The sequence below is a fragment of the Taudactylus pleione genome, unplaced genomic scaffold, assembly GCF_031769625.1.
Source record: "Taudactylus pleione unplaced genomic scaffold, aTauple2 ptg000015l, whole genome shotgun sequence".
Taxonomy (NCBI): domain Eukaryota; kingdom Metazoa; phylum Chordata; class Amphibia; order Anura; family Myobatrachidae; genus Taudactylus; species Taudactylus pleione.
The window spans coordinates 952,980-967,154 of NW_028284417.1; the positions used below are offsets into that span (position 1 = coordinate 952,980).

Sequence of the window (14,175 nt, forward strand, 5' to 3'; positions counted from 1 at the left end):
CCAATTAGAAGTCCACTTTAGAATTCATATAATGATAAACACTTCAAACAGAGATTATTCAATAATAACTCTCTTGCACTCCCCTCCTCTTATAAGGTGTCTGCTCTGTCAACAAGATGGTGTCAGTTTGATTCTGCCACAGATCAAAGTTTTTTTGTAAATTAAGTTGATAAAGAGTGGATGTAGTTATGTGACAGGCGGCCAATCCCGATGGCAGAATGCCAGCTACAGATTCATGACAGGCATCGAGATACAGATGCCTGTCATAATCCCGTTGCCGGAACCCTGACCCCCTCCATCCTGATCGTCACGGACTTGGTAAGTATTCACTTAGCCCGGGGATGGGGGGGTTAGGTTTGGGCACCCCGAGGGGATATAGGATTAGGCACCCCCCTCGGGGAAGGTTAGGGTTAGGCTAGGGGAAGGGGGGTTAGGTTTAGGCACTAGGAGGAGAGGTTAGGGTTAGGCACCCCCGGGAGGGTTAGGTTTTAGGGAGTGAGGAGGGGTTAGGCTTAGCCACTAATGGGGGAGGTTAGGGTTAGGCACTAGGGGGGAGGTTAGGGTTAGGCACCCCTAAGGGAGGGTTAGTGGGGAGGAGAGGGGAGGGTTAGGGTTACTTTCTATACCTCTGCTGTCAGGAAGCCATCCTGCCGGGCTAGCCTTGTCGGGATTTGAACCGGTGGCTTAACAGCCGCAAGCATAACAATCCCCTTCCGATAAAGAGCACCTGAAAGTGCTAAGTGCCGTGTATAAATAAATAAACAATTAATATAGAAATATATACTACAAAGTGATCATTCTTCAAGTGCCAAATAAATTGTATATGTGCATGTGCAATAAAGCAGTTAATTAAAATGTGACAGTTCAGATAAAAAATCTAAATGATCTTTATAATGACCGCTTAAAGTGTATAAGTGCCAATAAATTTAAAAACCACAGGAGTGTACTAAGGTCCTGATTCAGACCCGCTCACGAGAACTGAGCGCTCGCAAGCGGGTCGATGGTGCTCTAGTGCGCATGCGGACGACGGAGGGAGCTCCGTCGTGCGCATGCGCATGCGCGAGACCCGAATAGCGACGGCCAAGCCGTCGCTATGGGTGTCGCACCAAAGGGGGCGTGCTGTCGATGGTGAGTGACAGCACACCTCCTTTGGTGGGCGTGCCGGGGGCGTGGCTGCCCAGACGGAGGCATTCCCATGGGAACGCCTACCGTCTGGGGCCGGCCCCACTGACATCACTAGTGATGTCAGTGGGAGTGCTTTTGGCTCTGATAGAGCCAAAAGCACTCCTGGGCTTGCGGCAGCGAGACCCTACCGCAGGGTCTCGTCGCAAGCCCGATGGTCGCGATGGTCTTGACCATCGCAACCATCTTTTTGGCTGCTCGCATAAGCTGAGGGTGGTCACCCACAGCTATGCGAGCGGCCAGGAGGCCACTCCATTATTAGGTAGGAGGGCCCTGATTCAGAGCGAGCGCTCTTGTCAGAGCGTCCGGCTCTGAATCAGGCCCTAAGTTCACAATTAGAAATATACAATTTATTTCAATAACATAAAAGAAACTGTGCAAGGAAGGTTTGCACAGTAAAACACATGGACAATGTAAGCAACAGCTGGTAACAGAAAAATAATAATTAGATAGACAAAATTGATTAAAGCGAAAAGATATATAAAATATAAAGAAGTCTAGCTAACAGACATGCGTTGGCTAGACTTGAAAAAGTCTAGCTAACAGACTAAACGCATTGGGACAGTGCTATCCTACCTTCCTGAACCATCCTGACCTGAAATTGAGATAAGCTCTCTACTGGTTTTACTAATTATTTTTTTATATATCTTTTCGCTTGAATCAACTTTGTCTATCTATTTGTTATTTTTATCTTATCAACTGTCGCTTACATTGTCCATGTGTTTTACCGTGCAAACCTTAATTGTACGGTTTCTTTTATGTTATTGAAATAAATTGTATATTTCTAATTGTGAACTTAGTACACTCCTGTGGTTTTTACATTTATTATTATTATTTAAGCGGTCATTATAAAGATCATTTACATTTTTTATCTGAACTGTCACATGTTTTAATTAACTGCTCTATTGAACATGCACATAAACACTTGAACAACGATCACTTTGCAGTATATATTTATATACTAATTATTTATTCATTTAAACACGCCACTTAGCGCTTCCAGGCGCTCTTTATCAACTTAATTTACAAAAAAAAAAAAATATATATATATATACTGTATATATATATAGTCATATAGTCATTTACAGAATATAGCTACACTATGACTTCTTTAAATAAGCTTCCATCGATTATAATTGATCATTAATATTTTGAATTATTTCTTAAAAACGGTGTGAAACAAAATGGCGGATTTTCTGTGCAGGGAAAAGAGTGCCTTTCCTATATGTCTAATATTAAATAACCTATAATACTTTGTTCTGCTCACCTAATAAAATATGACAACCATAGGCAAAAGGGCATCACATGCTCAATGTCAATTTATGAATTATGTGTCTATAACTGTTTAGTATCTGCATTCATTTCCTTACTATAGAAATATATAAGCAATATATTAACGTCATACTGTTATGAAATCTGGAGGAAGTATTTGAGCTGCAATTAATCTATTTTCAGAAATCTTTTATAGGCAGACATATTTTGACATTGATTCTGGTTGGACCATTTATCAGGACACCCATCTGTCTAGGAACAGGGGAGAAGTGCAGGTCTGTGTAGTCTAGCGACATGATTCCCATTTAGTTCTCGGGATTAACCAGTGTTTTAATTTACTGATGCTCAGTGTTGGTTATTTCCCCTTTAAATCTCTTGATTACAGTACTTGTGTGAGTCACCCACTACTCATTTGAAACAAAATAATTTGATTACCCCATTAGCAACAGCTTTAGAGAGAGCAGGAATTTTAGACTGGACATGCAAGTTATTCTATTTCTCTGTGCAGAGTACTTTGCAATCCCCATCGAACAGAGCTTAGTAACTTGGTATTATTAACAAAACTATTTGAAAGTTACTGTAGCTCTTTTCATAAATCCAGGTTTTGGACACATCTTATATTTATATAATTTGCTTAGTCCCTTTCTCTGGAACGCTCTTTGACTTTGACTGTCTCAAAGACTAATTAAGATATTAATGTGATTCTTTTGCAATGGATTTCAATCAGCAATAAATTACAGAATTTGGAATAAAACTGTATAAAATTTTATGAAAAAAAATCAACAAAAACCATAATAAATGCTTTGATATAGCTAACCTGAAAATGTTAAGGAAACTACCATAATACAGAGCCGGCACAGTGACCCGGGGGAAGTGGGATAGGGGTGACAGTCGCCATGCTGACAGTGACAGTGACATGCTGTTCTCATGCACTACTAGTGGTCTATGCTCTCACATGGACCTGGCGCCCAAGCCACGTGCAGACACTGTTTACATTCTGCCCAGTTCGGCTCCTGATTGGCCACCTGATGTAGCTATTACAAAACGACGGAGGGCGCATGGGCGGCACACCATGCTGCCGTAGGGGGCGCTCTTCCCTCACCTACTTTCTCCAACACGTTGATTCCAGGCTTGCAACTCCCAGCCAATCAGCACCGGGTTTGCACCCCGAAAGTAATGCCTCTTATCTCTGCTTTCCACAAGAGCTGCCAGCAGCCGCTGATTGGCGGGAGGCTGGGAGACGGTGAGGCGGAGTAACAGTACATTATCATTTGAATCTACAGGGGCTTAGCTTGCAATACCCCCTGGAAATGGTCCATTTTGCTTCAGAGTCCATGACCAAATATAACATCGCACATACAAATTGGCGAAATGTTACAATAGAAAAATCCCAAAAAACCATAAAAGGGTGTGACTTAGCCGGTTATGTTCACACACATTTTTATTACCCGATTCCATCTTATTAACATTTGATGTCGCCATTTTCTAGCAAAGCATTTTCCATACGTATGTTCTGGGTTCAAATTGGCGAAATGTTCGCCACGGGTATACTAGTCTATAATAAAATATATTCTTAAGCATGTGTTTATCTGCATGGAGGCCCCATCCCTGCCCTTCTTTTACAGCTCTCACTGGCTGGCAGACTTCCAGACACAGGGTCTGATTCTGACTTTGCAGGAAAGCAAAAAAAAGACAAGTAACTTTGTACCTGGACAAACTATGTTGCAATGCAAGGGGTGCAAATATTAGCAGTGAGATAGCACCAGTGGCCTGGGGCTCAGAAACTGTTTCCCAAAACACCCCTCCTCCCTCCCACTCCCTTATTCCAGGCTACAGGTGCTAATAGGTGAGAGCAGTCCTGTTCCAATCTTTGCACTGGTAGCACAATTACTAGTGACCCAGTGTATGATGGTTCCAAAATACTAGCCTACCTTAAAGGTGCAATGTGGCTATAGACAGATACAGCTATTATTAATATTTCATCATTTAATTTTAGGGTGAGCGAGGACCAGTAGGAGATATTGGGTTTCCTGGACCTGAAGGTCCCCGAGGACCAGCGGTAAGCAATCTTCCATTCTTTTTTCTTTTTTCATACAAATACAACTAATATTTAATTTCATGATTATGCTAAATATTGTATTACTGTAGGCTGAATTATAATGTCATTACAAAATAATTTGTTAATATATATTTATTGTAGCTTGAGTTGGCAGTAGTAGTTTTCTGTAATTTATAAATGAGGCAAATCTATTTTAGAATTATAACCCAATCTTAGTTCTGCAACGTTTTGGCATAGGAATCTATAAATCATAAATGATTAAACATTATCATATAAAATGTAAAATACATTTATTACCACTCAGTTCAGTCAGGTTTTTTTTTTTTGGGGGGGGGTTATTTTTTAACACGTCATGAATATGGTTTCCTAAAAACACAGCAGCTTTAAGGCTTTCAATTAGGAATGCTCTGTTGGATCTCCTCTGCTATGGAGAGTTGAGCAGTGCTAAAGGGAATTGGAGAAAGGTCCAGTTAAATGTCAATACCGGGATGCCTCCAAATACAACCATGTGAGTTTCCCAGAGGAGGAAACCAGATAAAAGTAATATAATTGTGGAAGCAAGAGATTTAATTAGGGTTCATATTTAAAATTCAATATACCTTTAATATTTGTTTCCAACATTAAGTGATCAAAAGTATGCTATACTATATCTAAATCCCCAGTAATTTATAAAAAAGACAGAGCTCCAGTTTATATATTTGTTTTTCTAATTTTTACTATAATATCATTTGTTATCAATGTCACATTGATATAACATCTTAAGTTGGGTTCACACTACAGTGGATCACAGCAATATATCGGGCACATCATCGGCCATGTCACTCCATCAGTATCGACAAGTGTGCACACACTTGCCGATGCCGGCATCCCATCGGGTGCAGTTGTTGATGAGGTCGATACACACTAGACATTATTTAGTGTGTACCAGTCTTTACAGTACATTGTTAAATAATATTCAGTAAATGCATCTAGTTAGTTTATAAATTTGTTACATATTAATATTATTATTATTATTATTACTATTTATTATTATTATTATTATTATTAATAATAATAATGATGATGATGATAAAAAATTTATTTATATAGTGCTTTTCTCCAGAAAGACTAAAGGTGCTTTACAGAAATGATGAACATAATACAAATGGTTTAGATTTGGAGGAAATACACAAACCAATAATTATTTATCATACCCCTGAATGTACCAGTTGAGGCATCCATCTTAGGTGACTACGTACAGTAGGTTACACTGAGTGGAGTACGCAAGGTCTGGAAGAGATGACACATAATGGGGAAGCTACATAATGCTAAAGCGAGATCCTTACAAAGTCATCATATCCATTAATTGTTCATCTTACCCATAAGAGTACCAGGTGAGGCAGCCATCTTGTGTGTACTACATAGGTTACAATATGTGAGAAAAGCAATACATGGAACTAAGACATATACAGGTAAATTAAAAGTTTCTAATACGATATTCACTGCATGCATAGTTCCACATGTTATTCATCCTGCCCATGAAAGTACCAGCCGTGGCAGTCATCTGGGGTGCACTACATAAGTTACATTTGGCAGGATGTGCAATTAGTAGAAGTATAACATACAGTGGGGAATTACAGTATGAAAAGATATAGATATATAGATATCAACACAGGAAAGGAACTATGTTGTGGTGGTACATATAGATAAATGGAAAGCAGTCAGCATATTGCAGGAAGAAGTACATGGTAACAACAGAAAAACAACAAAGGTGACAAAAAATTAGTGAGGTCAAATTTCAAAAAATAGTAACAACAGGCAATGATGGGTAGAATTACCAGGTAAAGTTGCAGGTGGTTGGTGTGGTAGCATTCATGAGGTGCAGTGCTTGAGAAATTCTTTAATTTGAGGTTAGCGAGAAAGCCAAAGTCAAAAACCAGTTCAAACTCCTGCTGCAACACTATGCTGTATCTGACATGCTTAAGATGCAAGCTTAAAGATGACAGGCCAAGTCTGTGTGTGCAGGCCTTTCAGATGACGCACTTACAGTATGTAGAAGATACTGGATCAGCTGATACAGGGGTATGGATTGTTTAAGCAGTTTGTTCAGCAAGCTAATTAATGGAGCAGATGTTGCAGGCTCACATTTGCAAACAAACTTTAAAAACAGACTATGCTTGAGGTGTGGCAAGTGCAGGAAGACAGAAATTAAAGTGTCAGGTATGGAGGATGGATTTACTGTACCTGTGGAGAGATGGTTTACAAACTTGTATAATTTTGACTAATTCCACAAAATTTCTACAATTTGAGAGTGATGTAATAAAACAAAATGAATGTAATTGTTTTAATATACTTTATAAATAAATTAATAGACAATAGAGGTTATGTAATAGGTTCCAAGATTATGGAACCGGTGTTATTTTGGCAAGTTCGCTGCTATATTGAAAGCGACAATCAGTTATAATGCTGGTTATCCTTATAACTGATTGCCTCTTTGAATTTAGTGGCAAACTCGCCGAAGTCACCTTGGTTCCGTAATCTTAGAACCTATTACACAACCCCCATAGAATTGTTTTTGTACTAGGATAAGAAATATATCATTCAACTTTAATTCCAGTAAAACCACACATTTTGAATAATATATTTCTCAGCATAGTTGTATTCAAACTCTGACTTTGTTTCACAAGTGACTCATTTGTAAAAAAAAAAAAAACAGTTTTGTCTCTAAAGAAATTTGGATAAAGTATAACGTTAACATTGTGGACATATTGCTCACCCACGTACGCCTCATCTTCAAAAGATCCTTTTGTCACAGAAACCTTAGCCTGAGTCATATTTTATACCACATCATTATGTTTCTTTTAGTTTATATTGAAACTTTTTTCCATTACAGAAGAAAACACAATGATTGTAATAATAATGCATATATAGTCCTTATTATTTTAAAAAAAATGTTCAGACAAAAATAAGCTCACAATGAAGGTTTTGTTTCATGATTAATGTTTATTTTAACTTTATGTTCTATAAATATTCAGGAAACCCCATAGGAATATGTTGTTCTGTACTGGGATCTGTATTTTTGCACCAGCTCACATGAGTGGGAGCTGTTCTACTGTTTTCATGGGCAGAAAAACAAAAATCTTCACCAATGTGGCAGTATACATTACCTATTTTCCTTTACCAAACAACAAACTCTGAAAAAGCATCTCTCAACTATGGTGAGAATAAAACCACACACTGTTTTAAAATTATTTACTACAATTATCCTTAAAATTGTTATATTTCTTAAAACTTACATCTTGCAAAATAAACTTACAGCTAATATACATTACTTACCTTCTTCCCATATCGTTTCTTTATGCCACTGACATCTTTGGAAATATAGCACCAATTGTCACACAGTGGGCTCCCAGACCCTCTTACCATAATAAGGGCTGCCAGTTCATCAGCTGCCATGTTCCTGCTGGTCAGTTTTCCCGAGCTGCACATGCTGTGACAAACATTGACTCTGGATAATGGAGTTCTTCCTGCGGCCCGTGCTGCATGGTTGCCACAGCTGTCTCTGGATTTGTCCAACCAGTGAGGAGTTTGCTTCCCCATGACCTGTGCAACCAATGAGTGTTTAGAGTGCCCTATATAAACCCCTCACTTAAAATAGCACATTGACAGTTCAATTTGTTTACACTATTTCCTGGTTTCAGTCTCATCAGCTCTGCTATCTGGGGAGTCTATTCATCATAACGTGAAATTATGTGGAGGTAATTAGGTTTCGAACTCGCATTGAGTTCTACCTAATTACAAGAGGAATTCATCATTTCTCCTCCACATAATCATCTCTTCTGAAAAGCTATCATGTTTGCGGAGACAGCTTTTCAGAAAATACATATTTTTTCCTGCCTGCCCTAAGTTAACGACTATGCAATCAGTGTTACGCAAGCGTTGCTTCTTTTCACAGAAGAGGCTCATGCGCAGCACTTGTTACAGCTGTATTAATTGAATATAATAAATATTTTTTGTTATTTTTCAAAAGCCTTTTCTATGTTCTCCCCGCTGCTGCTGATGGGAAGCGTCTCCACTCTGTCTGTTCCCCGGTGGCACTTGTAAGTGTTTTTCAATTAACTGTTTATAGTAAATTACTACATTATTAAGCTTACTTACAAGTGCCTCCGGGGAACAGAGGGAACATATTTTCCATTAGCAGCAGCATATAGTGGTGGGGAGAACACAGCACAGCCGGAGGAGGGAGCGATGGTAGGGGATGAAGGAGGACCTGCTCACAGCCTCTGACAGCAGGTATGTTTACTATGATGCTACTCAAGCTGCTATTTTACATCCTAGATGAGCAGTACCTTCAGTTGTATACAATACGGTGCTTTAGACCAGGGCCGAAACTAGGATATCTGTCACCCAGGGCAAGGCAGTCATTTTGCACCCCCTCCATTCCCATACCTGGATTTTGTCCTTGCTCCTCCATAAGCTAGTGCACTAGTCAGACGTCCTTGGTATAGTGACTTACATTATTCCATTATTTAATGCCCATTACACACAGTAATGCCGATTACCAAAGTGCCACTTACATATTTGCCCCTGACACCATTTTATGCCTCACAGTAAGGCTTATAATTACTTTTAAATTACCTGCTTGTTGTCAGGGGTTTTATGCTCATTACAAGGGGTTTCATGCTAGTTGCCAGGGGTCTCATGCTCATTGCCAGGGGTCTCATGCTCATTGCCAGGGGTCTCATGCTCGTTGCCAGGGGTCTCATGCTCTGGGTTTTACGCTCGTTGCCAGGGGTGTTTTACGCTCGTCGCCAGGGGTTCCATGCTCATTGCCAGGGGTCTCATGCTCATTGGCAGGGGTCTCATGCTCGTTGCCAGGGGTCTCATGCTCTGGGTTTTACGCTCTTTGCCAGGGGTTTTACGCTCATTGCCAGGGGTTCCATGTTCATTGTCAGGGGTCTCATGCTCGTTGCCAGGGGTCTCATGCTCTGGGTTTTACGCTCGTTGCCAGGGGTGTTTTACGCTCGTCGCCAGGGGTTCCATGCTCATTGCCAGGGGTCTCATGCTCATTGGCAGGGGTCTCATGCTCGTTGCCAGGGGTCTCATGCTCTGGGTTTTACGCTCTTTGCCAGGGGTTTTACGCTCATTGCCAGGGGTTCCATGTTCATTGTCAGGGGTTTCATGCTTGTTGCCAGGTGTTCCATGCTCGTTGCCAGGGGTTTCATGCTCATTGCCAGGGTATCACAGAGTATATTTACTTCCCACAAAATAGAAAACCTAAATATTATTTGCTTCTGGGAACATTCTAATGATCTGATTCACTCTACAGTAGGTTGTTCTATCCTCATTCCCTTCAAAAGTGATTACATCCTAGATGAGCAGTACATTCAGTTATATACAATACGGTGCTTTAGACCAGGGCCGAAACTAGGATATCTGTCACCCGGGGCAAGGTAGTCATTTTGCGCCCCCTCCATTCCTGTACCTGGATTTTGTCCTTGCTCCTCCATTAGATAGTGCACTAGTCAGACATCCCTGGTATAGTGACTTACATTATTCCACACACCATAATACCCATTACACATTGTGCCACACACGGAAATGCCTATTACCAAAGTGCCACTTACATATTTGCCCCTGACACCATTTTATGTCTCACAGTAAGGCTTCTAATTACTTTTAAATTACCTGCTTGTTGTCAGGTTTTTTATGCTCATTACAAGGGGTTTCATGCTAGTTGCCAGGGCTCTCATGCTCATTGTCAGGGGTCTCATGCTCATTGCCAGGGGTCTCATGCTCATTGCCAGGGGTCTCATGCTCTGGGTTTCACGCTCGTTGCCACGGGTTTTACGCTCGTTGCCAGGGGTTCCATGTTCACTGCCAGGTGTTTCATGCTTGTTGCCAGGTGTTCCATGCTCATTGCCAGGGGTTTCATGCTCGTTGCCAAGGTTTTACGCTCATTGCCAGGGGTTTCACACTCGTTGCCAGGGGTTTTACGCTCGTTGCCAGGGGGTTTCACGGGAGAAGATGCAGCTTTTTGCATCTTCTCCCGGCAGCGCCAGTATTCCTGGCACTTCCAGGAATGCTATGTGCTGGCCTAACAGGCACTAGAGGTCCAGGTGGACCTCTAGCAACTGTCTCCTCCTAGGCAGCGACCGATACCATGCGGACGGCTAGTCGGCATGGAATCTGCAGCCCACTGAGTCAGCCCTTCAACACCCCCTCAAATCCGGCGCCCGGTGCACGTGCACCTCTAGCCCCCCCCCCCCCCAAAGTTGCAACCCTTATTTAGACTCTAGTTAGATATGGGTAAAAAAAATACACATGTGCAGCTAGATGTAGAGCAGTGCACAAATTACTCTAAGAAAAACAAAGAGCATGGAAAACTCAACAGCATATGTGTCACCATTATCAGTGTGCATCTACACCTACTTTTTGTGTTCTGCATGACTGCATGAGCCACATTTGCGTGGACCCTTACTGTATGCTTCCTACATTAGAAAGCCCATTCTCTCCCAGTCCCTCTTCTCTAGGCAGCGTAAGTGTGCATAGGCGTATATGCAAGCACCCATTTACTGGACATGTACAGAACAATTCACAGAAGAAACACTATGCATTGCAAATGGGCATACCCTGCGTTAAACCCATGATGCATATACACATTACAATCACAGTAACATTGTATTCTGGAAAATTACACAAACATTTTTCTGGCCTCAATGTCTTCCTGGTCTCCTTTCAATACGCCCTTAAATGTACTTGTTTATTTGTGAAATCCATCCCTCTGTGGAAATGGCTCTGGAATTGCTTCATTACATATCACCATGGTCTATGTGTGTCATTTGTTTTCCTGTTAAAACAAACAAGCAAGAGTGCCACAGATTGTGTGCTACATGTTTAGATATAGTATGAAAAACATTATTACTGCGGGAACAGATCAATAGCACATTTCAATTAGGCAGCACAGGCTACATGCTCTCTCAGCTGGGTAGCAGGTGTGCAAATTGCACAAAAACAGAACAGCCAGCAGACTGATTTTTCCCCTCTTCCTGTGTAACCAGCTATGCAGCTACAACACTATGATAAATTGTCCTCTTATTGTTTTTTGAAATGATGTCTCCCAAGATGACATTCATTTACACAGTCCTCCTCTAGACTAGTGCCTTCCAATTAAAAGTGAGATGAGCACTCCCCGCTCCGTCACTAGACGTTTGGCTCGTATCCCAGTCTGTTTCCCTCTAATCTTCTTTTTTGATCCCATCTGACATTTTGTCAGATGGGAATGAAATGACATCACCTATTTCCTATTTATTATGGGACATGTTGTGCTGTGCATATACATAGACATTTTCAATGAACTAGTCACATGACAATGTCCATCAAGAGCCTAAGTGATGTATACTCTTCTAGGAAATGATGTTCTGTTCCTCTTGTTTAGAGTTAAAAAGTAATTTCATTCATTGAATTAATATAATTCCCATTAGTGAAATATTGGCTGTATATGATTAGTTTTTTTTTGTCCACATAATAAGTCACATAAGGTTAATTTCATTTTACATCATTGATAAGAATGTGCAAACTGATTACAGCACAATTGTCCAAAGTAATGCCGCATACACACTAGACGATAAGTTGGATAATATGAACGATAACACTATCATTATCGTTCATCGCGTTCGATATTGCTCAGTGTGTATGCAAGACATCGTTAACGATATGCGCTCCCACAGATCGTTAACAATGTCTTTTATCGCCCATACTTGCAGGGTAATCTGACAATATCATCAGGTTCTGCAAGTACAGGGATGAGGGAGGGTGCCGTCACTGAACGATATCATTAATGACATTGAGACCGGCAGTGCAGGGGAAACATTTAACAATATCGCTCATGGAGCATATCGTTAAGTGTGTATGAGCCTTAAGGTAGACCTTTGCTTTAACCATTACTACAACAATTCAGTTCACTAAAACTATGTATCATGGTAGCATTTGTTTATACCACCTGATTTATATTATGAATGGCAGAGAAGATTCAGCTTCAAGCCTTTTCTGTTTTTACTCAATCCACATAACAAGCATTCACAGATTTTTGCAAGAATTATACAGTATAAATGACGAGTCAATTATATTATGTCTTATAGTTATTCTGTAGATTATTGTCTTTGTGGTTCACCTTATGTTCCTTACATGAATAGATCAGACCTTTAAATACTGATTAGTTATATAGTACATTGGTCTGTTTCATATAATTTTAGTGTTGATTGCTAGACGGTACAGTAAAATGGTAATAGGGGTGAGTGAAGTTGATAGTTCTATTTGAGCAGATAAGCAGCTAAGGCAGGTTTATCTATACTGAATTTAGCTGCAGAATTGCAGGTAGCTTTACATTGGTGCAGAGAGATCTCTGCCACTTAAGAACTGAAAGCTATAAAACTCAGGGACCTTACATTTCTTATTTAGCCCACAAGCGTATCAATTGATGATTTAATAGGAGAAAGTTGTAATGAACTTTGATTCCATGGTGTTCTAGCTCTTTTTTGCAGGCTTTCATAGCTTTAAATTTGGAGAATCATTTTATTCATATATCCAATACTACCATCTAGTGTCTGTTTGCATGCATGTGCTGCTACATTATGGCGTTATATAATGCCCATAGCATACTGTAGATTTTTCCCCAAACCCATAAACATTCCAATGTAAAATGGGTCTAACAGTTAAAGCTGTATAAACATGTTGTGTTCTCTTGTTATTGTTCCCAAATGTTTTATCTCAAAACTTACACAATCTATCCATATTTTAACTAAGTATATTGTATTTGTTTTTTTCCCTGTAGGAATACAGTGGTTGCTATGACTAAGGGCTCTATTTACTAAGCTTTGTTAGGAGATAAAGTATACTGAGGTAAGGTACCATACCAGCCAATAAGCTCCTAACTGCCATGTCACAGGCTGTGTTTTGAAAAATGACAGTTAGGAGCTGATTGGCTGGTACCTTATCTCAGCTCACTTTATCTCCTAACAAAGCTTAGCCTAAGGAACAATGCATCTTCAGCTGCTACAGAACACTGTAACCAAAGGTCAATGTAGGGATGGGATTAGATCTCCGATCTTTTGAAAAGATCGATTTTCATGCCGAATGTATTGCGATTTTTTGAGCCATGATGTATTAATAGATTCACAATGCTGTAGCAGCAATGTTCTTACCAGCCCCCCGTCGTCTCTTCCTCCACTGCGCATTCTTTTTTTTACTGTAAATGCGCCAAACAAATATCCATACTTGCCCTCTATCCAGGAGAGAGTTCTAGACTCCTGAATTTGGAGGAAAGTCTACTGGTAAAGTTGGCAATTCCTCCGCATCCCGCCTGCCTATTGTAAAGTGGGGTGGACATGGGTTTTGGTGACACATTTGATCAATAAAGGACCGCCAATTAACCATGCCCAGGCCAAGGGTACTTTCCTAGTTATATTACAATAACTGTAACAGCTGTGAGTACACCTCCAGACAGTACATAGCTGTAGGGGGCAGAGGCGTCACTAGGGTTGGTGTCACCCGGTGCTGTGCTGCACGGTGACACCCCCCCATCCAAAATAAAAATTCGGTACCAAGGTGATGATGCCACGCTCGATATTCTGGGTAGCAGTGCTTAAGTGGACCTAGAGACGTGGTGGAACAACCCCCCCATT

The 14,175-nt window shown here is 40.5% G+C and overlaps 1 protein-coding gene across 5 annotated transcripts in view; it reads left to right on the plus strand.

Annotated features, from left to right (window-relative positions):
* Positions 1-14,175, plus strand: part of COL19A1 (collagen type XIX alpha 1 chain) — a 762,134-nt gene that overhangs the window by 680,381 nt on the left and 67,578 nt on the right. For all 5 annotated transcript variants that reach the window (XR_015878306.1, XM_088471134.1, XM_088471139.1 and 2 more), the window contains one exon: positions 4,451-4,513. Coding sequence is in view for 4 of the 5 variants with exons in the window: in XM_088471134.1 (XP_088327260.1) it covers positions 4,451-4,513 (63 nt within the window). In the remaining variant the exon portion in view is untranslated. The remainder of the gene's footprint in view (positions 1-4,450; positions 4,514-14,175) is intronic.